Here is a 27,514-nt window from a genome sequence, read left to right as displayed (position 1 = left end):
CTGTGGTCTCTGATAGGGATGTTCGGTTTACTTTCAGGTTCTGGAAGAGGTTCCATGAGGAGTTGCGTACTCTTCTGCATTTCAGCACGGCTTTCCACCCGTAGACTGACGGTCAGAGTGAGCGGACCATTCAGACTTTGGAGGATATGTTACGGATTGATTGACCTCTTTTTGAATTTTCCTATAACAATAGTTATCACGACAGCATTGATTGACCTCTTTTTGAAATACTCTATGAGAGGAAGTGTAGGACCACGATTTGTTGGGGAGAGGTCGGTCAATTGGTCATGGGGAGTATCGAGGTGGTACTCAAGACGACGGAGATGATTCAGCAGATTCGCAACAGGCTTCGGGTAGCTCAGAGCCGTCAGAAGAGTTAAACGGATAGACGCTGGTCAGACTTGGAATTATAAGTTGGGGACATGGTGCTCTTAAAGGTGTCACCTTGGAAAGGTGTCATCCGATTCAAGAAGCAGAGTAAGTTGGGCCCCAAGTATATAGGTCCTTTTAGGGTTTTAGTCCGGGTGGGCAGGGTGGCGTATTGTTTGGATCTTCCGGAGGAGCTCAGTTAGATTCATATCACTTTTCACGTCTCTCAACAGTGGAAGTGTTTGATTGATGATTTCGTAGTAGTTTCATTAGAGGATATTCAGGTGCATGACCACCTGAATTATATTGAGCGACTGGTGGCAATCCTTGACCAGAAGACGAAAACCTTGAGGAACAAGGTTGTGGGATTGGTGAAGGTGCAGTGGCATCATCGAAAGGGTTTTGAATAGACATGGGAGCCTGAGGAAGAGATGTGGGAGAATTACCCAGAGTTGTTTGCGGTAGAGGACTTCGAGGACGAAGTCTGATTCAAGTGGGAGAGAATTGTAATGCCCAATTTGTCTGGTAAATTCTTAGCAAAAACTATCTCATTTATTGTTTGACTTGGACCCGAGTACGTTGGGCATACATATGGTACGTCGGGCATACTCAATTACATGTATGAAGCAGGGTGTTCCCCTGGTACGTTGGGCGTACCCTTGCATACGCAGGGCATACATGAGTCAGGGGAAAACCCTAATTTTTAGGATTTTCACCCTATTTAAACACATTAAGCCCCCCCCCCCCCCCCAAACCCTCACCTTATCAGCCTCTATTTCCTTTTTGAGCTAACCTCAAAACCCTAATTCATTTCTCAAGAAATTGCCCATTGAGTGTGTGTTTTGGTGTGTGTGGTGCATCTAGAAGAGGAAGAAGACTTGTAGAGAAACCTTGGACAAGAGGGAGCTTGTAGATCCAAAGATTTCTCACCCATTTAAGCTCATTGGAGGTATAAAGTCTGAAACTTGTCATCCTATGTCTAGATCTAAGTTTGGGGAAGAATTTAGCATATTTTAGTCCCATGGATGAACTCTTATCAGTAAATGATACTCCTAATGTTATAAGATGTCCCCTTTGTTGTTTTGAGGTCCTTGATCCATAAAGCTTTTATCTTGATGGTTGTAGATCAACCATGCATGAGTTTGTGACCATTTAAGGGAAGTAGAGTGCTAAATCTATGAATTGAGTCCCATTAAGTCATGCGAGGGAATAAAGTTGTAAACTTTATTGCTTAGGACGTCCTTAGGAGGCTAGATCTAAAGTTGGAAGTTAGGTCTTAACTGATTAAGACCTTAAAAGCAAGATTTAGCCAACTGAGGCGTACGCTGGGCGTACATGGGTGTACGTTGTGCGTACGTACTTGGGGTCCCGACATTGCATAGCTCTTGAGTACGCCAGGCATACTGATGGTACGCTTAGCGTACTCACCAGAGAATGTTTTGGGCTTTTAATTTCGGGCCATTTTCGACTTAGGGATTTAGGCCCTTGTTGGGTCGCAAGCCTTTCTGTGATGGGCCTTTTTGGACATGGACCCATAGTTGGCATGGAACATCTTTTGGGCTTCGGGCTATTTTGGATTTGGGAATTGGTGTGTTAGGCCCAATAAGGCAAGGATTAAGCAGCCTTTTTACCCTTGAAGCCGGGGTTCAAGATTTAGACTCTCGGGTAGGGTTATTAACCTAATTTCTAATTAGTGTTTTATTATTTGTGATTTAGTGAGAGGATTTCACGATTCAATAGCTCGAGTGTGATTTAATATCTTCAGTCTGAGGTGAGTTTCCTCCACCGTACTCGTGGGTCGAAGGCACCAATGTCGGCCCACTAGATTATGTTAGTAGGATGATAGTTGTCTTCGTGACAATTTCATGTTATGTTTGTTTGTGCCTGTTGTCTTCGTGACTCTCGTTGATATGATTGAATGCTTAGCTGTAGGGGTGAAATAGACTCAGTACCGGTTGAAAGATACCGAAGGGGGTGTGTCACACCCCCGAACCAAGGATGACGGAAACGTCCGGGGGTGGAGGACTTCATGTGTAGTATCATAACAACGAGTATAATAGTGCTCAAAGTAAATACAACCATCATAAATATAATTGAAAAGTTACACCATAGTATGGATTTACATGCTTCAAAATCAATTACATTATGATGACAAAATGAACTATTTGACGTCTTAACGTCCCATCCTCAAAAGCTGCGGGTTCCTGTTTTTACTGTTTTCCTGAGAATACAAGTAGTTTTGAAAAAAAGTGTCAACAATTAAGTTGGTGAGTTCATAAGCTTTTGGATGTAAATTTGAAACCCCTGGTTACTACCAGTATGTATAGTAGTTTTATTATTTGAAATAAAACCGAGTATTGTATCCCGAGTTTGAAAACCTTTGTTTGTAAATGTAATGTATACCCAAGAAAATCCAATATTTTCCTTATAAAATGTTATGTAGTCTTAAATCCCAAGACCGAGTATATGTATGTTCGTACTTGTAACGAGGTATGCAGTTTTAAATAGATAAAACCCCTTTTTAAAATAGAAATTCCCATAAACTACATGTGTCGTTATCTCCCTATGTGAGTCGCTATAACCATACTATAACAGAGATGCCTGTTGCGACGTTCTTCAGGCGTCGGAATTGAAATGACATTTGTCACCCCCGATCGGCCGATCGGGCTGTTACAAGCAGCATGGGTGTGGGTTGTCAATCCCAATATAGATATATACATAATTATCACGCTCTCCCTACAAGAGACTCTGGTTATAACTATTTCGGGAATTTTAACTCGTACTCTAAGAGTACAATGAATTGAAATCCCCTTTACGTGTAGTATGCGTGTAAAACCTTTTCTATGGTGGAATTGAAATCCCCTTTTGTGTAGTATGTTTGGAATGTGAAATCCATAAACTATACCTATTATAGTTTATCGTGTAGTAAATGAAACCCGTTTGTATTGAGTGTAAAACCTTTTCGGTGTAAGTAGTAGTTTAGCAAAACATAACTATACTTGTTATGTTTCATCTTGTATTATTTGTAATGACAAAAGACTCTTACAATTCAGTGAGTAATTTTATGTTATTTAAATGTATCACAACAGAAAACACATGCAAAATATGAAGTCATCAAAGATAAACACTTTGTTCAACATGTTACAAAGTGTTATGAAAGTGGTAAGCTGTTAACTAGTTTTTAACTTTTCTACCTTGTTTTAGAAAAATCACAGAAAAATCATAGGAAGTCAAAAACTGAATCCATAAACTCTGAGAGTTTAGAAAATGTGTCTAGTTTGTTCATAAATTTTATTATGATTTTTATAAGTCACTAACTTGTGTGAAAATGTCCATATTCACAGACTGGTCCGAATTCGTAGCTACAGTGATAGACAGTTTTGTAAAAATCACCATAAATTGTAGAAAAATCGTATGAACATGTGCAAGTAGTCATTTTAAAGGTATAACCTGAACTATTTGCATATTAAATAGTTTTGAAAGATATTAAGTTTAAGATGGTCAAAACAGTTCGTGAATGGAACTAAACTTTCCTATTGAAAGCTGATGTTTGAGTTTAGTTAAGTTTTTGGTGTCTTAACTTGTATTCTCCCCCTAAAACTTGAAGAAAACATGAAAATGTGGGGGTATGAACTCACCTTGAGTGATTCCCTGAGATGAATGTTGAAGAAAAGAGGTTTCCAAGCCAAGAACACTTGGAAGATGCTTGAAGATTTGAAGATCCTAAGAACAAATATGTCGATATTTGTATGGGAAATCTATGATACGAGTGAAGAAGTGTAGAATACTTAAGAGTAGGATGAGGATACTTACCAAAAGTAGATTAAAAGCTTGAGATCAGCCCTTGAAATCTCGAGTTCTTAGAGAGAGAAAGTGAGAGAGACGTGTTTTGCCTTTTGGTGAAAGAGTGAATAAGGTGGGAGGAGAGATAAGGATTTTCCAGCCTTTGATCAATATATCTTGCTGGAGAAGAGTGTGAGAGGACAAATAGTTGACTAGCTAGAGGTTAATGGTGACTGGAGGTTGTCATTTAATGGGTATGGGGATAGCCTGTGTCATTACTTTATGGAAAAGTCAACACTCCACCTCAATATCTTACCCAATAGATTGTTGGAATAGTGTCTAAGCCCGTAACTATATTTGGTATGTACTTGACCCGCTTGTGTATGGTCCTTTTTGGTTGCCTTCACCAAAGCAACTTGACAAGGTAATTTAAGGAGAAAGAGAGAATATTATAGTTTATTAATATATTATAAGAATAATATATTAAAGGAGAAATCATATTTATTTAATTAGTATTGGTCATAAATTAATTAGGAATTAATTTGGTGACTAAAAGAGATTAATTAAATAAAAGGGTATAAACTGTCAAATGTATGATAGTTGAGTTTTGGGCTAAGGAAACCTTATGGACTTAAGGGGGAACGAAATTATGATGGGGATCCATCATATTTTCGTCCAAGGCCTTATTCCAGAAGGTTCCTTGGGCTGCTTGGTGGTTAAGCTGTCCATTAGGGTTTAGACTGAAACCCTAGCAGATTGCAAGTATAAATAAGACCCCTAGGCTATGAAAATCGGCTACACCTGATTCCAAGAGAACCCTAGGGCCGATTTTAGCATCTCTCAACCTCTCTCATATTGTCTTCTTGCTTGTGGGGTTTGTGAACCATTAGAGGAGTTACAATTGTGACTCTAAGCTCAAGATCAAGAAGACTACAAGGATTTCAAGCTATTTGATAGAGGTAAACACTTAGATCTGTTTTCATGATGTTAATTTCGAATTATATATGATAGATCTGGGGTTGTAAGTCTTGGATTCAAAGCATGTACAATAGAGAAACCTAGATCCAAGCATTAGGGTTTGTATGAGCACATAGGGTTGTTCTTATGCATAAAATCCATCAGTGGTATCAGAGCCAGGTTGGTTTCAATTGTATGTGATGCTTTAACTGTTTGCTTGCTGAAAATCGTTTTTCTTACATCTTCCCGACTCAACTCGGCGAGTCAGTATCTGGACTCGGCGAGTTGGCCCTACTCGGCGAGTCCAGGCTTGACTCGGCGAGTTTGTGCGTCAGGCAGAAGATATTTTCGGGATTTAGTTGCTGTTTTGTCATGGGATTAATGCCTAAATCATTTTTTGAAGATAAAATCCGAATTTTATTATGTTTTTATGATTATCCCTGCCAAAACAATAGATAATTTCAAATCCTTTGAATATTAGTTTTTTATATGATAAATATGGATTATTTAAAGTTATTTGGTAATTATCTCATGACTACAATAAGATTAAGTCAAATATAGATAATTATGAAATTAATTGTTTAATTTAAATTATTTGTTATTTGATCCCTTGTGTTTTGAAATATTCAAATCTTGCCCTCAAGTTTTGAAATTTGAATTTTGTGATTAAAAGTTTAATTTTGAATAATTTAAATTTCAAACCCTTAGAATTTTACAAGTTTAAAATTCAACCCTATACTATTATATTATTACAAGCTTAATGAATATATATATATATATATATATATATATATATATATATATGTATAATTAAAATGCTAGTCTTACCGTTAGTAGGCCTCATTCACGAAGCCGGTCTATAAGGTGGGTATAAGGTTGCTGCCTATAAAATGGCGCTTAATGGGTGTACACTCACACCCACCGCTTGCTTGACTGGTGGAGGGTCGTTACCCGAACGGGTAGGATAGGGCAATCCTCTCCTCATTAAAAGTATAATGTAAGATACAAAGTAACTACAATGTTTTACAAATTCCCAATCTTAGTTACTTTAGGGCAAAATGTGAAAATGATGTTATTCCATGGAATTACACTTTGTACCCTTGTCAAACGTTAGTGGAGCGTGCGTGGTTAACCGGCACACTAATTTGGGATTGACATTGGTGGCGAAGGGTGACTTGATGTTTGTCATAGATCAATGGAGCTTGTGTGGTTTACCGGCACATTGATTAGGTGATAGAGACATTGAGTGCACCATGTTCATTCGCATGGTTATTCACAACTTGTTTGCGATCCTCGGCATCCCAGTCGCAAATTTGAAGTGCATATCGAGAGTTAAACATGCCATTGAAAAGTTCAATGAATCTCAAAGATCTAGGAGTTTTCAATACATTTAAAACTTAAATCTTCTTTTTCGTTTCTCATGGTGAGAATTAGTGAATCGTCATTCACTTACCTTCAAATTATTTACTTTTAGAGTACGGCATCCCTTTCTAAGTTGTAAATAATGTTGTTGGGTCCTAGCCCTAATTTCTCATTTGGGTGTTTAATTAGGGACTCATTTCTAATCAAACTTTGTTCCTTTTCTTTTTCAGATGTCTGCAAACAACAACAACAACAACGCTTCTGGGTCATTCTCGTTGATGAACCTATGTCAAAAGGTGACATTTGATGGCTCAAACTTCAACGAGTGGATGAGGTATATTCGCATGATCACTCGCTACGAGGACAAAGAATATGTCCTCGATGAAAAGCTTGAGAAGATCATCCCAGATGTTGCTACTCCTGAAGAGTTGGCCGCCTTTGAGGCCCACGAGCGTGATGCTACGAAAGTTCATTGCATCATGCTGGCCACCATGAACCTCGAACTCCAAAAGTCCTATGAGGACATGTATCCGTATGAAATGCATCAGGATTTGCTGGACCGGTACCACCAAAGCGCGAGGCAAGAGCGCTATGAGATCATTACTAACATGATCACCGCTAAGATGGGGAGTGGAGAATCCCTAACCTCTCATTTACAGAAAATGCAGAGGTATGTTGATCGTCTTCTCAAACTTAATGTTAAGTTTGATGAGGATTTGGCTATCGACATAATCCTCCACTCCTTGCCCTCATGTTACAACCAGTTCAGAATGACCTACCACATGAACAAGGAGGAGGTCTCCTTGAGCAAGCTCCAAGGACTGTTGAGGACTGCTGAGAGCAACCTCAAAGACAAATCTGTTGCACCATCCCCTGATGTGGCTGCTCCCGTGTTGGCTATTGGTCAAGGAAAGGGAAAGAAGAGAAAGGCTCCATGTAAGGGCCACCATAAGGGTAAGACCCAAGATGGTTCCTCGTCTAGTGGAACCAAAGCTGGTTCGGTCAAACCCTCTTCCGACCCCAAAGAAGCAGAGTGCTATTACTGCCACAAGAAGGGCCACTGGAAACGAAGTTACCCTCAGTATCTGCAAGACATAAAGGATGGGAAGATTAAGCCCACCTTCGCAGGTATGTATTCTATTAAATCTAATAACTCATCATTTGCTACTTCATGGGTTCTTGATACAGGGTGTGGTTACCACATTTGTTCTGATTTGCAGGGCCTAAGAAGAAGTAGGGAAATGGAACATGGGAAGATAAACTTGATTATGGGAAACAGAAGATCGTCGCCTGTGACCAGAGTCGGAGTTTATTCTTTAGTGCTGAGTAATGGGTTAGGATTAGATTTAGAAAATTGTTGTTATTCGCCAGATATGGCAATAAACATTATTTCATTTCATGGATTGTTTAGACAAGGTTTCAGATATTCTTTTGATAATAGTAATGGTTCTATTAATGTTTATTTGAATGGTGTCTTTTATTTCAATGCATTACCTTGTAATGGGATTTATGAATCTGTGATGGTTGTTGATAATTTAGGAAATGATGTGTTGAATATTGATTCGTCTACTAGCCTAGACAAAGCATGCTTGTGGCATTGTCGCCTTGGCCATGTCAACAAGAAACGCATAGCCCAACTCCAAAAGGATGGAGTGTTGGAGTCATTCGAACTTAGGGACGATGACACGTGTGAATCTTGTTTGCTTGGGAAGATGACCAAGTCACCCTTTACTGGCACTTGTGAAAGGGGTGAGGGTCTATTGGATCTCATACACACGGATGTGTGTGGGCCCTTTAGATCCACCACAAGGGATGCTTTCCGCTTCTACGTGACTTTTACGGATGATTATAGCAGATATGGATATATCTACTTAATCAAGCAAAAGTCGGAAACCTTTGAAAAGTTCAAAGAGTTTAAGAATGAAGTGGAGAATCAGCTGGGCAGGAAAATCAAGATGCTTCGGTCAGACCGAGGAGGAGAGTACCTAAGTCTTGAGTTTCACGACTATCTAAAAGAATGCGGAATTGTTTCGCAATTGACGCCTCCGAGAACGCCACAATTGAACGGTGTGGCTGAGAGACGTAATCGAACCTTGTTGGACATGGTTCGTTCTGTGATGAGTCGGACTTCGTTACCAATATCTTTCTGGGGGTATGCCTTAGAGACTGCCGCCCACATCCTTAACTTAGTTCCCACCAAGAAGGTTACCAAGACTCCTCACGAGATGTGGACAGGGAAAGCTCCCTTGTTGGCACATATTAAGGTTTGGGGTTGCGAGGCTTTCGTAAGACGAGAGACTCACGACAAGCTCGAACCTCGTAGTGAGAAGTGTTATTTCATCGGCTATCCACAGAAGTCTTTTGGCTATCTTTTCTATAGACCGAATGACAATGTTGTCTTCGTTGCTAGAAGATGAGTTTTCCGAGAAAGGGAATTGATAAGACAAGAAGACAGTGGGAGGCAAATTGATCTTAAAGAGATTCAAGAACAAAGCGATGAAGGAACCTCTAACATTGGCGCTCAACCCGAGGAGGAAACTCTTGTTGAACCCGTTGACGAGTCCTTACCTCTTAGACGTTCTAATAGGGTTAGTGTTCAACCCCAGTTTTATGGTTTTCATATTACTACTGAAGGGGATACGTTTATTAGTGATGAAACACTAATGAATTTGGACGAACCTAGCAGCTACAAAGAAGCCATGGCAGGCCCGGAGTCTGCTAAATGGAAAGAGGCGATGGACAGCGAGATTCAGTCCATGTACGACAACCAAGTTTGGAACTTGGTTGATAATGTACCGGGTCGTAAGACAGTCGGGTGCAAGTGGATCTTCAAGAAGAAGACGGACATGGATGGGAATGTGCACACTTATAAAGCGCGATTGGTTGCGAAGGGCTTTACTCAAACTCCCGGAGTTGACTATGATGAGACCTTCTCACCAGTTGTGAAGATAAAGTCTATTAGGGTAATGCTTGCAATAGCTGAGTTTCATGATTATGAAATCTGGCAGATGGACGTGAAAACCGCTTTCCTTAATGGGAAGTTGGCTGAGGATGTGTATATGAATCAGCCAGAGGGTTTTGTCGATGCGAAGCATCCAAATAGAGTGTGTAAGCTTGAGAAATCCATTTATGGATTGAAACAAGCATCTCGCATATGGAATCTTCGTTTTGACGAGAAAGTTAAAGAGTTTGGCTTTCTGCGAAGCGAGGATGAATCTTGTGTATATGTCAAAGCCAGTGGGAGTATAGTGAGCTTCCTCGTATTGTATGTTGATGACATACTACTCATAGGAAACGATGTCCCAACCTTGCAGGAGGTCAAGTCCTGGCTTGGGAAATGTTTCGCTATTAAGGACCTCGGAGAGGCTGCTTATATTCTGGGGATAAGGATAGTAAGAAACAGGGAAAAGAGACTGATAGGACTCAGTCAAGATACATACTTGGATAAGGTACTAAAGCGTTTTAGTATGGAAAATTCCAAGAAAGGAGAGTTGCCAATCCAAAGCAATACCAAGTTGAGTAAGACTCAAAGCCCGAGTACAGAGGCAGAGATAGCTGATATGAGCCGAGTACCTTACGCTTCCGTAGTAGAGCACTATCATGTACGCTATGACTTGTACTCGCCCTGATGTGGCCTTCGCTTTGAGCATGGTCAGTAGATATCAAGAGAATCCTGGTAGAGCTCATTGGATCGCAGTTAAGAATATTCTTAAGTACCTACGAAGAACCAAGGAATGGTTCCTAGTCATCGGTGGGAGTGATGACTTAAGGGTACGAGGGTATAGTGACGCTAGTTTTCAGACGGATCGGGATAGTTACCGATCGCAGTCAGGCTGGGTTTTTACCCTAAATGGAGGAGCAGTGACTTGGAAAAGTTCCAAGCAGGAGACCGTAGCTGATTCAACGTGTGAATCAGAGTACATTGCGGCAAGTGAAGCGTCGAAGGAGGCTATATGGTTGAAGAACTTCATTGGAGACCTTGGAGTTGTGCCATCCATAAAGGAGCCGATGGAAATTTTCTGTGATAATGAAGGAGCGATTGTCTTAACCAAGGAACCAAGAGATCATGGTAGATCTCGACATATCGACAGAAAATACCATTTTATCAGACATCGGGTAGAAGAGGGACTCCTCGTTGTGAAGAGGGTATCGTCAGAAGAAAACCCAGCAGATCCCCTTACGAAGGGACTGAGTAGGGTCAAACATTTGCAGCACGCTAGGAGCATTGGGCTGAAGGATGATATAAGTTTGGATTAGATAGATAAGAAACGTGTAATAGATATTTTGTACTTGACATTTTGATGAATAAATAAAGTTGTGTTATTTATGAGTAAAGCTACTATCTTGTGTTGGCTATTTATCTATTGTTTCTATTTTGCATGTTTTGACTTCCTGAATAATAAGATTATTCAAACGGTCCACAGTCGTTCATATTTTGGAAGTATGTATGAATGAAGATTGTCATGAATTGTTTGTAAAATGTCTAAAAGGTTTTGGGCATTGCAAAGGTTTGCTGCAAAGTTCATGAGTGCTTATGAATTTGATTTGAGCATTGGAATAAACCCGCGTTTGCTGGTATCACTTCGTGGTGTTGTACCTAAAGTGATCGCAAAGCGATAATATCATATAGTCTTAAAACTTAGAGATATGGATGTTGTTTGCTGGATGGTTATGCATTGATGATGTGTAAACGCATCAGTAACTTAATGTTATAAAACACATTGTTGTGCATGATTCAATTAGTAAATAATAGATGCATATGAGTCGAAGTTGATCTGTTCCTTTTATTCTATGAGAATAAAGGTGATATCTTGGCCACTTGATGATTTGGTTTGACTTATGTGTCGGGCCCGGCCAGAATGAAGTTGATGTGTTCAACTAAATTCTATGTCGAACAAATCGGAGATCAAGAAACAAGTGTTGGACAATAAGTATTGTCAGCATGATATCTAGAACAGAGGATTATACGATCCCTTATCTGAAGGACAAGTTGCTGATCAGAGTTGACAGCAAAGTATAAGAGCTACGATTGCTAATCGGATTCTGAAGTCATATGTGATATATAGTTACTAGACTTATCCAAGTGGGAGACTGTTGGAATAGTGTCTAAGCCCGTAACTATATTTGGTATGTACTTGACCCGGTTGTGCATGGTCCTTTTGGGTTGCCTTCACCAAAGCAACTTGACAAGGTAATTTAAGGAGAAAGAGAGAATATTATGGTTTATTAATATATTATAAGAATAATATATTAAAGGAGAAATCATATTTATTTAATTAGTATTGGTCATAAATTAATTAGGAATTAATTTGGTGACTAAAAGAGATTAATTAAATAAAGGGGTATAAACTGTCAAATGTATGATAGTTGAGTTTTGGGCTAAGGAAACCTTATGGACTTAAGGGGGAACGAAATTATGATGGGGATCCATCATATTTTCGTCCAAGGCCTTATTCCAGAAGGTTCCTTGGGTTGCTTGGTGGTTAAGCTGTCCATTAGGGTTTAGACTGAAACCCTAGCAGCCTGCAAGTATAAATAAGACCCCTAGGCTATGAAAATCGGCTACACCTGATTCCAAGAGAACCCCAGGGCCGATTTTAGCATCTCTCAACCTCTCTCATATTGCCTTCTTGCTTGTGGGGTTTGTGAACCATTAGAGGAGTTATAGTTGTGACTCTAAGCTCAAGATCAAGAAGACTACAAGGATTTCAAGCTATTTGATAGAGGTAAACACTTAGATCTGTTTTCATGATGTTAATTTCGAATTATATATGATAGATCTAGGGTTGTAAGTCTTGGATTCAAAGCATGTACAATAGAGAAACCTAGATCCAAGCATTAGGGTTTGTATGAGCACATAGGGTTGTTCTTATGCATAAAATCCATCATAGATATCATTCTTAGACAAAGATTTCCCTCAAAATGTGATTAAATTATGAATATATAGGGTCTTATATGTCAAAATATGAGTTTGGGTGAATATCCCACGTTAAAATCATGAAAAACGGGCTTAAAACGCGAAACTACTCGAAAACCGGGATCAAGAGGCGAACCTGCGAGGTTCGGTCTCTAAGAACCGAGAGGGAGGGTTCGGTCCGAGCAGCATCGCAGGCGAGAATGGAAGGGAAGCGAAGGTGAAGGTTGCAGGCGAATGTAGGCAGAGCTTCGGTCCGAAGGCTTGATCCGAACCGAAGGGTTAGTTCGGTCCTGAAGGAGGTTTGGTCTCGGGTGCTTTCGATCCTCAGCCTTTCGGTCCTCGGCGTTTCAGTCTTCTGAAGTTCGGTTCCTTAGACACTTCGGCTCTGCTCTAATTCTCTTCGCTTCTTAGGGTTCGTTTTCTAAGGGAACCCTCGGCTTCGGTCCTAAAGGGTTGATTTTCACATAAACATCCCGTTTTGCTCGGTTTTTGACTAAATTAAGGGTCGGATGCCCCGAGTGATTATAAAAGTTGAGAGAGGTTATGAGAGAGATTTGGGAAAGATTTGAGAGAGATATGGGAGAGATTTGGGAGAGAGAGAGAGAGATAGAGCGAGAGCGATTGAGAGAGACTTTGTTTGTGACCTTTGCGAGTGTTTAGCTTCGAAATGCAAGGTTTGTAAACCCCATTAAGCCTCGTTATGAGTGTTATACGTCCCCAGAAGGTATGTAATAATGTTTTATCAAGTAGTTCCATCACTTACCCTGATTAGGGTTTAGATTTTCTGAACACGTGAAGACTCAAAGTGATTCTTTGCATTAAGATAGGGTGTTGTACAATAGTATACATAATGTAATCCCTAATATACAAGGGTTAATTGAGTTGACCGGTTTGACTTGTTGACTTTATTTGACTTTGACTAGACCGGAAATTGACGGCTGTCACAGGGTGAAATAGACCCAGTACCGATTGAAAGATACCGAAGGGGGTCAAATAGACCCAGTACCTGTTGAAAGATACCGAAGGGTGTGAAATAGACACAGTTATGTTTGACTGTTATGCATGTATGATATGTGGTATTTTGGGGAAGCTCACTAAGTTTTGTGCTTACAGTTTTCAATTATGTTTCAGGTACTTCCAGCTCAAAAGGGAAGGGTCCGACTTGATTGCACCGCATTCGCCTATGTTTTCTGCATTAAGTGATTTTGGGATTTGTACTCTGATATTATCCACTATGATACACTTTTGGTTGTTTTGACATAATTACGGGATGTTTTGGAATTAATTAAAATGAATTTTTTGTCTGAAATTTTTCGGATATTACACTATAACTGGGATTTTTGCAGTTTACCTTTTAGGGTATGTTTGTTAGATGGAATGGAAAAGGTAATGGTAATGGATCGAACCATTCCATTCATTCTCCTTTACCATCATACCAAACGCTTAATGTGTGATGTTTAAGTTTAATCTCCCTACTTTGTTACTTTGAACCCTTTTAACAAATATGTACAAACCCACGTGAAAGCATGAGCTTTTTTACTAGTTCAAATATCATATCAACTCACAGTTTTTTATAAATTATTTTTTATAATAATAAGTTTTTTTAAAAGTGTTTTTTAATTAATTATGAACAATAATAATTGAAAATAGCATTATATATATATATATATATATATATATATATATATATATATATATTCAAGTTCATCATAAAAATAAATAAAATAATACAAAGTTGAAAAATATTTTTAATCATCTTTATATGCAATTGAAGTACGGTGGGTAACACTTTTCAAATGCACATCGTCTATCTTATCACATAATACTGGTGTATTTGTTGACTTTCGGTCCACTCATCATGTTCATCATCATCCATGCACTTATATATAGTTGATTTCCCACTCTTTAATGACGAAACCAATCTACTCGCCAATCTCGATGGTGAAAAAGACCTCCATTATTTTGCAGTCGTCGACACTTTCTTAGGCGGTGAAATTGACTCCTTTACGATGGTCGTCCTTAGTGGGACGTCAACTTTTTATGTACGATGACCATCCTAGGCGGTGAGACCGATTTCTTTTTCATGATAGTCGCCGCTGGTTTGAGATATGCAAAAGATTGGGTTACTAATCTTCAACGACGAAGCCAATCTAGTCGTCAATCTCGACAGATAAAATGACCTTCATAGATTCGTAGATTTGTTGACGTAGACACACTCTTAGGCGGTGATGCCACATTCTTCTCTACGTTGGTCGTCTTGGATTTGGTCGGAGATATAGAAAGCGGTGGAATCTGAATCTTTACTTGAAACTTAGCCACGCCAACAAGAGACGGTGATATCTTGATTAAAAACTTGTGAGGGATGCTGACAGGTTCTTGAAATCACCGACGACCTTGTTTTGCAAAAACGTAGGTTTTATGAAGCAAGTTTTGAATGGAAAAGTGGGTTTGGGAATATCACAACTTTTCCAGTCGGTCTAGTCTTCTGTGACACCCTGTTCGCCGGAAACCGACCCTTTTCTGTCTTGATTTCTTTTTTGGGTGGAGAATCAGAGACTTTGAAATTAATCCTTGATTTTGCAAGGAGAATGTGGATTTGATCGGATAATTTGTTTCTCTCTTTCTTCGATCCCCGAGCTCGGGTATTTCCATGTTTAACTTCAAGTTTTGTATGGAATCATTAAGGTTTGGGTATGGTTTTGTTGTATAAATACAACTTTTTTACAACCATTTAGACTCAATGAAAATCAGATTCAATCATATCCTATACTCTTACTATTGTATTTTCTTGTTGAAGTTAGGACAACTTGCTAGCCTATAATGATTTGGTTGTCTTGAATAACTGTTGTAGTTGTTGCATTTTGGAAAACAAACATCTAGTTGGGAGGCATATTTGTTTTAAGGACATTATGTTCAATACAAGCATCAACGGTTTATGTTTTTGTTGTTCTTTCTTGCATTACTGCAATATATTTCCCTACATCAACATGTGGTAGAACTAGGGTGGGTCGGTGACCGGGGTCCAATGATGAAATAAAAATCGAATTTAGGGACAATTATGTAAATATTTCAAAAGTTGGACCGAACATTCAATGTTAAGACAGTACAAGGACCATTCTTGTAATTTACTCAAATTTGTAAAACCGCCGGTTGTTTTTTTTTTTTTTAATATTCAGAAGACTAGTTCCATTTATCCAGCTCTGTTTTTTCCTCCAAAAGACCAAGACCTTCGTATCATCAACTCCATCTCATTAATCTTCCTGTCTATTCTTTTACATCGAGATTTCGGATTAAGAAACAAGAAATGGCCCTGCTTCAAGATCGAATTTAGGGACAATTATGTAAATATTTCAAAAGTTGGACCGAACATTCAATGTTAAGACAGTACAAGGACCATTCTTGTAATTTACTCAAATTTGTAAAACCGCCGGTTGTTTTTTTTTTTTTTTTAATATTAGAAGACTAGTTCCATTTATCCAACTCTGTTTTTTCCTCCAAAAGACCAAGACCTTCGTATCATCAACTCCATCTCATTAATCTTCCTGTCTATTCCTTTCCGAATCCATCTTCAGCCTTTTTAAAACTGTAATATATGTAGCAGAAACCACAGCAGAATTCAAGCCCCAACTAGAGGAACTCAGAGCCACCTTACAGAGAATAACACCGATCATCGAAGAGACGGTGAAACTGAAACGGGAACTAGATCATTCAGAGCTAGAGTGTAAGATGTTCATAGATGAAGTCCAAAAGGCAGAAGAACTTATCACCAGATGTTCGAAAGTAAAGAGGGATCCGACCAAGATGTTCCTTTACTCACGGGAGCTAAAAAATTTCAAGATTAAGTTGGTAAACTTCTTTCAAGTTGGAGTTCAAGCAATTCAGATTCGGGACATTATGCAGACTCTTGCAGTGGTGAACGACATCAAATCAAAACTGGATCGTATGTATGTGGATTCAAGAGATTCGAAACATAGAACAAGATTGGTTGGTAGTCATAGTGGATCTGAAAGTGTAGAACGAAAAAAATATGGTTGGCAAGTTCCCGGACTTCAAAGTGGAATCGTGGCATTTGACGAGCCACTGGAGAAGCTGAAGGCCGAGGTTGTTTCTGATATTGGTGTTGATGATCGTTTGGTGCTGGTTGTCGAGGCTCCAGGTGGATGTGGGAAGACTACTTTGGTGAAAATGCTATGCCATGATGCTGAAATTCGAGGTGATCCTTCAATCTTTAGAATCGAAGTATTAGGTAGTTCTTCTTGGTTGACTTGATGCTAAAATCTCTTACTTTTGAACAGAAAATTTTGGGGAGAATATCTTCTATGTGACAGTTTCAGAAACACCCGACTTGATGGTGATTGTCAGTGATCTGTTTAATCCAAATCCCTCCACCCCGCAGCTTCAGTTTCAAGGCAAGGAAGACGCAAAGATCAAGTTGGACAACTTTTTGAATAAGAAAGCATCAGATCCTATGCTTCTAGTATTAGATGATGTTTGGTCTGCTTCGTTTATTGAAGAACTCTTTCCATCCAAGATCAGAGGACACAAAATTCTGGTCACATCTAGGACTGCTTTTCCGAAATACAAGACCTTCAGATTTGAGCCTTTGAATGAGGAAGATGCCAAAACTCTCTTTTGCGATTCAGCATTCACTAAAGGAGGGAGTAGACCTAGTCCAACTATTAGTGATCATCTTGTGAATCAGGTAACTAACTATATCATGATATTCTTCTTTTTCCATGCATTGTGAGATCCTCATTCTATAGTCTATACTAATTATATAATCAAAGAATGTATGTTATATTTTTGGATGCATAAAGAAGTGATTTTTCTTTCTTCTGTTGCTCTTCCTTTTGCTTCTAACTTGTTTGTATCCATTCCCTTGTATGTAAATGGTACATTGGTGTAAGAAACATCCCCTCACCCTTTTGGTGGTTGGCCGATCCTTAAATGGGAAGAATGATTTAGCTTGGAAATCTATGCTAGGAAAGCTGTCTCAAGGTAGGTTGGTTCTAGATTTACATAAGGATGTACTCATAGGCCTAGAAAGAAGCTTTGACGATTTGGATGATGAATTTAAAGAATGTTTCTTGGATTTGGGGCTATTCCCAGAAGATCAAAGGATCCCCGTTAGTACCCTCTTGAATATGTGGGTGCATTTGTACAACCATGATGACGATGGTGTTGATACCATGGACACCATCCTTGAGCTTTCCTATAGAAATCTTGTCGATCTTATGGCCAAAGGGTATTTGACTTACGCCCTTGTTGCTTTTCTTTTTCTTTTTCTTTTTCTTTTTTTCCCATCAGACTGTCTAAATACAGTGTTCTTTGGATAAATGGTTGGTACCACATTTTCCTCACTTTCTCTATTAAGTCTCTCTTTGCTGCATCAAGTCAAAATGAAAAACTCATATATAGCAAATATGTGAAAAGTTAGGGCTTTGCCTGGCTTTCTCTAATAATTCGTTCTTTCTATATCAAGTCAAAAATAAAAACTCATATATCAAATTTATAAAATAGTTGGGACTTAATGGGTTCCCTCACTTTCTCTTGTAACTTGTTCTTTTTGCATTTAAGTTTTAAAAAAAAAAATCCATATATAGCAAATTTGTAAGTCATGACTTTGGGAACACCTCATTTTACTCATTTCTTCTACAAGTCGTTCTTTTTGCATTAAGTCAAAAAGAAAAATGCATATGCATAAATTTTCTAAAAACCTAGGCTTATCTTATTAAGACTTGTCCTAGTCAAGTCCATCAACTAAAAGAGAAACAAAACCTTGCTCAGTTACTAAAAATTACTCAAGTGAATTCAAGGGTGTCCAACAGTTGTTATTAAATTGGAGGAACTCCAATTTCATTTATATATATATATATATATATATTGTTGTAGACTGATCCTTGAATTGTTTAGTTTTGGGAATGATTTAGGAGCAACGGTTACCTTTTGTGACCAGCAATTCGTGACACAACATGATTTGATGAAGGAACTTGCTATTCACTTGAATAACAAACTACCTTTAGCACAAAGGAGTAGATTGTTTATTGATGCACGAGGAGAAGATTTGCCTGCATCAATTGTAAAAATCCAAGAAGCTATGCAAGCCCGCATATTGTCCATTTCCACAGGTTTTGATTCTTTTACCTTTATGCCCTTGGGCGTAGGCGTGTAGCATAGTTAATTCTAATTTCTACGGTGGGATTTTTAGTCCCAATGTTGCGTGGGCTCCTTGGCACTGACCTCTTAGCCACCTAGTGAGCCACAATTAAATCTGACATGATGTTCTTAAGGCATGGTGGGGCACCTTAACGGTTGATAAGAATAGCCCTTTTGCGATTACATTCATACCTTTAATGGAACCTCTTCCCTTTGTATTTCTTTGAAAGTCTACACATACGTAACATTGTCCTTTAGATTTGCACATTATACTTTAAAAAATCTACCCAATTAATTTAAAGGCAAAAAATGCTTCGTATTAGGATGAGTAGATGACATTGGATACTAGGATGTTATAATAACAAATAAATAAAAGTACATTGCTATTTTTTGCTTGTAATCCTGCCAAAAACAATATTAATCTAGATTACGAGAAGTAAAAACTCTTATTTGTTCTAGACAAGTGGCAGTTAGTATGAATGAATGTGTTATTATATTATGTTTTTATTAATCTTTTACAATCTTGACTGTAGGAGAATCATTCTCCTCGCGATGGTGTGACATGAAAGTCCCAGACCTCGAAGTTCTAATCTTAAACTTAATGTCAAAAACATACACTTTACCCCATTTCTTAGCAGCAAATCCAAAATTAAAGATTCTAAACATCACAAACAACAGATTATACCCTACAGAATTCAGCAATTTTGATTTCCTTGGCGCTTCTTACAATCTAACAAGAATTAGGCTCGAACGTGTAGTAATAAGTCCATCCATTTTATCACTCATAAACTTGCAAAAAGTATCCTTCATAATGTGCAACATTGGCGACCCTTTCAAGAACCTCATTACCAACACCCCAAATATCTGGCCACAGTTAGTTGAACTCGAGATCGATTACTGCCAAGACTTGGTCAAATTCCCGGGGACATTATGTAACAGTGTCCATCTCAAGAAGATTAGCATCACAAACTGTAATGAGATGCGTGGCTTTTCTGAAGAATTTGGGGATTTGATTAATTTGGAAATGTTTGGTCTTCGTTCTTGTATGAAATTGAAGAAATTGCCTGAATCGATATGGAGACTTAAAAACTTGAGTGTTCTTGATATTTCAGATTGTACTTTTGTGACTGATTCCTGAATCAATAAAGAGTCAAGAAATTATGGGAACAAATTGCAGATTATTGTTACTTTATGATTATAAAAATGTGAACACCAAACAGAAATCATATTGACATTAAGGAAATATCATATAAAAGAATGAAATCTTAAATTCTCCGAGCTGACAAATGCATCGGTGTAGTTGTTGACAGTGGCCTCTGTTTCAATCCACTCATCATGTTCATCATCATCTCGCTACTATCCACGCTCTTCTGTACAGATGATTTCCTACTCTTCAATGGTGAAACCAATCTACTCGCCAATCTCGACGGTGAGAACGACCTCCGCAGCTTTGCCGCCGTCGACACTTTCTTAGGCGGTGAAATCGACTTCTTCACGGAGGCCGTCCTTGGCGGTGACGTCAACTTCTTCTTTCCGGTGACCGTCCTGGGCGGTGAGATCGACTTCTTCTTCACGGAAGCCACCCCAGATCTTGTCGGAGATACGCAAATCGTTGGGTTCCTAATCTTCAATGGCGAAGCCAATCTAGTAGCCAATCTCGACGGCGAAAATGACCTCCGTAGCTTTGCTGACGTGGACACGTTCTTAGGCGGTGACATCGCCTTCTTCTTCGCGCTGGCCGTTTTGGGTCTGGTCGGAGATACAGAAAGTGGTGGACTGCGAATTTTTACTTGAAACTTAGCCACGGCGGCAGGAGGCGGCGGCGTCTTGATTAGAAACTTGTGAGGGGTGGTCTGACGGGTTCTTGTAATCACCGGCGACCTTGTTCTGCAAAATTGTTGGTTTTGTGAAGCAGGTGTTGAATGGAAAAGGGGGTTCGGGAAGATCACGGTTTTTCTAGCCCAAGGTTTGTTCTTCGGAGACACCCTATTCGCCGGAAACCGACCCTTTTCAGTCTCAATTTCTTTTTTGGGTGGTGAACCGGAGACTTTGAAATTAATCCGTGATTTTGCTCTTTCAAGTAAAGGAGAATGTAGATCTGATCGGATTATCCGTTTCTCTCTCTTTCTCCGTGACCGGAGCTCGGTGGTTTCTGGGTTTAACCTCGAAGTCCGTCTGGAATGAGTCACCGGAGTTTTCGGATCGCCGCCGGCGCCGGTGGTGATCTTTTTGGCTTTCGTTTCAACAGCCGTCACGATTTCTCTAGCAAACTGACTTGCTTGGAGTATCTCCCCCACCGTTTCGCCCAAAATCATCGCTGGTAGTGACATCCTCTTCCATTCCCCTTCATCAATTCAAAACCAAAAATCCAAAATTCAAAAATCCGCCATTGAAACACAAAATACAAACATCAGATATCACCCAAAATTCTCACCTATTTGTGTGGGTAATCTTCCGGGTGACGATTTTTGACCATTTGCATTTCTGATTCTAAAGATTGGAGAGAGAAAACATTAGCATAATTAAACCATCAAATTATAAAATACCCATCTGATTGATTTACAGAGAATTTCCAACAAAATTTACCTGAGTGATTCCTGTTTACACCTGAGGCTTGTTCTTAAGTAGCCTCTGGAACTACGAGGGCTGAGATTCACACCGGAGATCAACTTCGTCCCACCGGTGATGTACTGAAGCTCTTGCAGTCTATCCATACATTTCTCCACCTTCAAAATCCCAGTTTTCGTCATTGAAACACCAAAATCCAAAAATGAAAAAGAACAGAGATTTAGAAGAAGGTGAAATGGGTACCTTGTCGAGTGTGTCTCTGAGTTGAATCGGATCAAGTGGAGCCACAATCTTCTTCCTCAGCTTCGGTGGGGATCTTGCGACCATTGTGTGTGTGTGTGTGTTGTGTGTGTGGGGTTCGTGCGACAACAAGAAGAAAGAGTATGTTACATGAAGTATAGTGAACACCCCCAACGGTCAGATTGTGTAAAGTAGAAAACGCACACAAAGAGAGTTAAACGGCTACTTCTTTCTCTCTCTTTCTTCCAATAAAATATTATTATCATTTTAATCAACCATTGACTTTTTCCGTTTCATTTCGTAAATAATTATTTATAATTTATTATTATATTAACATGCTAATAAAATCCTGCTCATTAAAATATTAATATCCCTTATTTTTGTAATTAATTATAGGGATTAAATGGTTTAAAGTGTAATAAATTTTTGAATATACTTGGTGCCATTTTTTGACCCATTAAATCCTAATTTTTCACCCTCAAAATTATATCATTAAATTTTGAGTGAATACCAAATAATATTGAATCATGACAGATAAAACAGTGTCTTGAATAGATATTGTCATCTTCAAAACTGTTAATGTTTTTTTTCCCTCAAAATCCATTTTCATTAAAAATACGACTAATGATACAAACAGGGAAAGACCTATACTGGGGTGAGGCCATAATTAAAAAAATTAATTCAAAAATAATATTTTTTGACCTGTTGAAAATAATATTTTTTGACCCTTCAAAAAATATTTTATCCTTATAAAAAAATTATTTTTTTCGAGAAATTTGTTAGTCTGCCTCAGAATACAAGTACTACAAACAATTTACAGATGAATATAAATATGAACGATATTTTGACTTCCGTATATGAAGTTGCAACTCGACAATATTGATCTGATTATAACTTAATGTGTAAAAATGGGGGTCTGCCTCAGCCCTCAGGTATTGTTTATGTAACATTGAAATGAAATTTTTGGCAGTGCTTTAAACGGGATATTAAATTGTGGTGTGGGTCCGAAGCATTCAAGCATGGAGGTGACACGTATTGGGTGTTGTAGAATGTGCGTAGCGGAATTTTTTTCTTTAAATGTGAATAATTAGCTACATTTTAAATGTTCCATCTAGAGGTGCTTTTATTATCCATAACTTTGTTTCAATGTTTTTTTTTCTGAAACGGGTAAAGATGATTCATATGATTTACTCATTCAAAAATCATAATAATTTTTTGGGTTAATATATGAAAAAATCATTATATATCGTGATTTTGGGATTAAAACTAACGTTTCTTTTAGAATATTTTTTATTTTTTTTTATTTTTAATATGGCATTTTAGGTTGTTTTTTCCGGAAAAAATTATCTAATGTGACAATTTTCGGGAAAAAAAAAAAGTAGTAGGTTTTTTTGGAATAAAAAATGAAAAAAATGCAAGATTTTTTCAAGAAAAAAAAAACTCAATATATACGATATTTTATTATATTAACCTTTATTTCAAAATGATTTACCAACTATAACGACTATATCTCATATGAGCCCGTCTAGACACATCTAAAGTCTAAACACGTCTAAACATATCATTTTTTTTTTAATTAACTACTTTGGACTTTTGGTTAAAATGATTTCCTTTAGTTAGTTTGAATAGATACAAATACCCTAAAAGCCTTTTTCCGTTCTCTCATATTACCCTGATTGTAGCCCAAATACTTGTACTTTATGGTATTTCTTTGCATTGTAAACATTTTATCAATAGTGGATCTCTCGATGGTTTCCTCTGTATTGTTTTTCCTGATTTGGTTATTCTACATGAACTAGTGTGTTTTTCCCTCATCTTTATTGTTTTACTAATTATTGTTGAGTCCCAGTACTTTCCTTTGTTTGGAGGTGTTATTATGTATCATCAAAACATTTGAAGGTTTGGATTGGTTGGGGCATTACATTTTGACCTAGCTTTACCAACCATTAATAAACTTTGTCATTTCGGGCGTTTTATTCACAACTACTAATGCCATCAGCTGCTATCACATGATCCACTATTGACCTGAATCCTAGTGTCCATTAGTAGCTATCGATCCTACTTATTTATGGTTGCACACTTGCAAATAAGAGATACCAAGTCAGTAGGAACCCAAAAACAAACAAATCATCCGATAGAAAGACAACACAAAGCATATAAATACATGTTCACATGCATATCGAATGTGAGAAAAATATACACCATAATTGAATAAATATACTATACATACCCTTGTTTTCTCCTTTTATGCTATATACAAGATGTACACAAAAGCAACAAGACTTAACAACTAATGTTTGATTAATACCAATCAACATGTTTAGTTGATACATTGGGTTGCTTTTTTGGCTTCTTGTACCGATTATTTTCAAACTTGGCTTTTACAATGAGCGTATAAAGCAAGTCCGCCTCAGCAGAGCAATCAAAAGGCACATTCAAGATGCTACAACAACAAATAACCACATAGTAAATATTATCAAATTCGTTTTTTTGGAATGTAGAGATAAAATGGTCAATTATTCTCATCCAGATAATTTATTAAGTATAAAAAGTTCAAAACAAAACAGACTTTTATGTATACAACAATTTATCCAGACAAAGATCATCACCGATTCAACCACTTTTTGTCACCAAGTAAAAACAAATGAAAGCTAATTGATTTATATTTTTAATTTTTTGTTTTATAAAGTATACCTGCCAAGTAACTCCTGGAGAATAATCCTTTGAGAAGGTGTTACATAATGTATGCAGTTTCTAGGGCACTGTCCAACTGCCAGCTGTACCTTATAGTCCTCACCATGACCTAATTATAATTAAAATTTACAAAGATATGATCTAAATAATGTACATGTTTAGAAGAGTATTTTGTAAAATCCCAGCGATTATTAGATCTGTTTTTCAACTATGCTAATATAAGATTGAATGTGAATCTATGCAACAATGTTTCAATATTTTATTTAAATTTATGCAACAAGGTGGGTTTTTTGTTTCAAGAGATAAAACCACATTTCATTTTAAGACCAAAACATGCAATGTTTCAGTCTTTCACCAGTAACCTTTGTTACATAATTTAGGAAAAAGAAACCATTTTTTTGCATAAATTAGGAAAAAAGTTCAACTTTGTTGCATAAATTAGGGAAAAAAGTGAAACCTTGTTTCATAAATTTTAGATACAAACCTTGAGACGTTGCATATGCAGTTCCTGTTGAAGAACTGAATGTGAATGCATGAGGTGCTGTCTTTACACATGAATAAGGACACCCTGCACAAAAAATCAATCAAGGCTATTTTGGTCATTTAACATGATTTCCATGTCAATTGCTTTGACAGATTTCCAAACCAATAGAAAACAATAAAAGAATGGAATTGAATTCCATTCCAATTCTTGCCAACCAAAAGCATGACAGATTTAGTTATTCAGATTTAAATTTCTTATAGACAGATTTCATTCCTTCTAAAAGATTAAGTAGAAAAAAATAAAACTAAAAGAATGAAGAGACTCTTACCTTTTCCAGCACATAGAACTTCATTAACAAAGATGTCAAATGCCTCACATTCAGGAGCATCAAAAGGGTCTAGACATTCACTACAATTTCATATCAAATACCACATTTAGAATATAGGAAAATATGAAAAAAGGAAATGTAAAAAGATACATGCCTTTCAATGATCTCTGATTTGCTTAAATTGGATAACACCTGGAAAAGATAATATTCAAGATTTTGATGAATATCCCTCAACCATCACATGTTTAGATCTTTATAACCTTAGGAAGTTATTAAGAAACTTATGCATCATAGGAAGTTTCTAGATAACAATTACTAACTTAAATCTGAGGAAAATCATCTACCTCATAGGCTTGAATGACACGGCGAATCATTGTATCTGAATTACCATCATCACTCTTTATAACATCAGGATGGAATTGCTTCACCTATAAAAAATAAAATAAGAACAAAAAATGACCATTAAATAGGAAATTTTCATTAGCGTTCTCCCCTAATTATATCCCATGTGTTCACAATAATTAACATTTCTTTGCGTTTATAAATTCTATGACACTACAGCACTCTACACAAATCTTATCTGGGACCAAATATATTTGCAAATGTATCTTGAACGTATTGAACAATGGGAATACAGCCATAGAATAATTAATAAAAATAATAGAAACATACTTTGGCACGAAAAGCTGCTTTGAGGTCAGACAAAGTGCAATCAGGCATTATGTCGAGCACCTGGTAAGCGGAAGAAACAGACATGGTGGTTTGATTTCCATTACTGTCTCTGAAAGAGTTAACCCTGAATTGGTTGTTGGTATCTGAAAAGAAACGATGTGGGTATTTGATGGTTGTATGAATCTGCCATTGAAGCGAGGAATTAAAGGGTCTCTTTTGACAGTTACGGTGATAACTCTTTTGGATTATTGATGGTTGTGATTGATGATAGTAGGAGCATAAGGTGACAGCTTTATTGCATAGCGGAAAAGATCCCATCTCCACCATTGCATCTACAAATATATGTTATGTCAGATGGATTTCTTGCAACTTTATATGTATCACTCGTAACATTACTTGGTAAATGATTCAATACACGGGTTTTTTGTTCTTCGAGAGGAGAAGGTTGAACTTTGAAGTAGGGTATGAATGTAGATAAGAGGATGATTTTGTACTTACTCGTTTACGTTATTTGCTTAATGCATCCCAGGATGTCTGTATATTAAATACTCTAATCGGCTTATCAACCAAATTCGAAACAAATGAAAATATTAACCACCTAAGTAGCAATGAAGAAACTAGTAGCAAGTAACCACGGTATAAATTAAGCAAGAATGTAATTTACTTGAAGAATTCAAAGGAGGCTTCTGGAGAAGACGAAGACGTACGGCTGTGGTGGAGAAAGAAGATACGGCTGCGGTGAAGAAGGAAGAGGAGTAAAAGAGAAATAAGTCAATTTGTCAAAGGGCGCTTTTTGTCAAAGCAAACTTATTTTGATGTTGTACTAATGGGAAATCTTAAAAAAAAAAAATCTATTTATTTTAGGAGAAGTTATATTTTAGGGGGTGTTTGGTTTGTCTTTTTGAGAGGCAAAAGTCTTTTTTGGAAAACATAAAGGCTAAAAGATGTTTAGTAAAAATATTTTAAAAGTTACTTTTGGATTTTAGATAGAAGGAAAACTGACTTTTTGAAAAAGTTAGGAAAACCTGACTTTTTGTAACTTTTTCAAAAATGTCTTTTGCCTCTCAAAAAGACAAGCCAAACACCCCCTTGGTCTCTAATTTTTTTTTTTTCGTGCAAAAAACCCAGGAAACCGGATAAATTAAACATTTCGACCCTCTTCAACGGTGACCCTCATTTAGCTAGTAATAATTGATGATGTGGCCAGGATTGGCTGAGGTGGTTGGTGACTCATTAATTGTGGGTTGTATTTCAAGGTATTAAACTCATCAACTTCATTTGTGCCCTAAAATCAGACCAGGAAGCAACAATCGAAGCAGGGGGCAATGGATGTCTTCTTCATCTTCTGTAGGAAGTCAAGGATCAAATCGAGTTGGGATGAATCGTCTCAAAAACAGGTGTTATTATGGTGATCCCGTAGGAAGATGGACTCCATTAAATCCGGAAAAAAGGTTTATATGTTGCCCAAATTACTACGATGAACTCAAATATTGCAAGTATTTTCGTTGGGTGGATCCTCCTCTACCAAACCAATGGTATGCAAATCTTTTATTAGAATTTCACAGCAATGTCAATTGGGAGAACTATGCAACACTTGGAGAGTTTGGGCAACAATAATATGCAAGGAACCTATTTGGAGAATTGGTGGAACAGCTAGGGGCACAACAACCAGTGGAAATAAGAAGATGGAAATCATTGATTTATGTCTTTGTGGTTTCTTTTGTGTTTGTGTTGGTTGTATTGAAGGATTTGTAGGATAGAAAGTTGTTTTAATGTATTTTTATTGTCTTTGTTTTGGTTATGACCACGGATTGTTAGGTTAGTATGAATTTATTATTTTGCGTCTCATCAAATTATAAATGAAGTAAGTAATTTATGTATGAGTTATAAATGTTTTGACAATTATCATGAATGGAATCAATGGATGACTTGAATCGGTACACAATAAAGTCATTAAAGAAAAGGAATCAATACATAATGGACT

At 37.5% G+C, this 27,514-nt stretch overlaps 3 protein-coding genes across 6 annotated transcripts; 1 reads left to right on the top strand and 2 right to left on the bottom strand.

Annotated features, from left to right (window-relative positions):
* The first annotated feature begins 15,886 nt into the window (after positions 1-15,886).
* Positions 15,887-22,514, top strand: LOC145135767 (putative disease resistance protein At5g66900). Of its 4 annotated transcripts, none has more exons than XM_079069987.1 (6): positions 15,887-16,601; positions 16,684-17,090; positions 17,296-17,386; positions 17,498-17,633; positions 18,302-18,516; positions 19,078-19,684. In XM_079069987.1, the coding sequence occupies exons 1-6, from the start codon at positions 16,115-16,117 to the stop codon at positions 19,680-19,682; spliced, it is 1,941 nt and encodes a 646-aa protein (XP_078926113.1). In that variant the 5' UTR covers positions 15,887-16,114; the 3' UTR covers positions 19,683-19,684. The 4 variants fall into 4 exon arrangements, with proteins under 4 accessions (XP_078926113.1, XP_078926112.1, XP_078926114.1 ...); XM_079069986.1 differs by having other exon boundaries at positions 17,468-17,633; XM_079069988.1 differs by lacking the exon at positions 19,078-19,684 and adding an exon at positions 22,323-22,514 and having other exon boundaries at positions 17,296-17,633.
* Positions 19,716-21,483, bottom strand: ATN (cyclin family). Its single transcript, XM_079069989.1, has 4 exons — positions 21,356-21,483; positions 21,131-21,270; positions 20,979-21,034; positions 19,716-20,888 (listed from the first exon to the last, which is right to left on the bottom strand). The coding sequence occupies exons 1-4, from the start codon at positions 21,437-21,439 to the stop codon at positions 19,810-19,812; spliced, it is 1,359 nt and encodes a 452-aa protein (XP_078926115.1). The 5' UTR covers positions 21,440-21,483; the 3' UTR covers positions 19,716-19,809.
* Positions 22,515-23,538: 1,024 nt separating the features above from the next.
* LOC145135632 (Chaperone DnaJ-domain superfamily protein) lies at positions 23,539-26,308 on the bottom strand. Its single transcript, XM_079069882.1, has 8 exons — positions 26,195-26,308; positions 25,531-25,862; positions 25,203-25,286; positions 25,013-25,050; positions 24,859-24,938; positions 24,531-24,614; positions 24,047-24,155; positions 23,539-23,795 (listed from the first exon to the last, which is right to left on the bottom strand). Exons 2-8 carry the CDS (start codon positions 25,855-25,857, stop codon positions 23,654-23,656), a joined length of 864 nt encoding a protein of 287 aa, XP_078926008.1. The 5' UTR covers positions 25,858-25,862; positions 26,195-26,308; the 3' UTR covers positions 23,539-23,653.
* Positions 26,309-27,514: the final 1,206 nt, after the last annotated feature.

The sequence above is a fragment of the Lactuca virosa genome, chromosome 9 (assembly GCF_052849685.1).
Source record: "Lactuca virosa cultivar CGN04683 chromosome 9, Lactuca_virosa_CGN04683_v6, whole genome shotgun sequence".
NCBI classification, from domain to species: Eukaryota; Viridiplantae; Streptophyta; class Magnoliopsida; order Asterales; family Asteraceae; genus Lactuca; species Lactuca virosa.
Note: the sequence above shows the minus strand (reverse complement) of the source record. Positions and strands in the feature narration are given on the sequence as shown.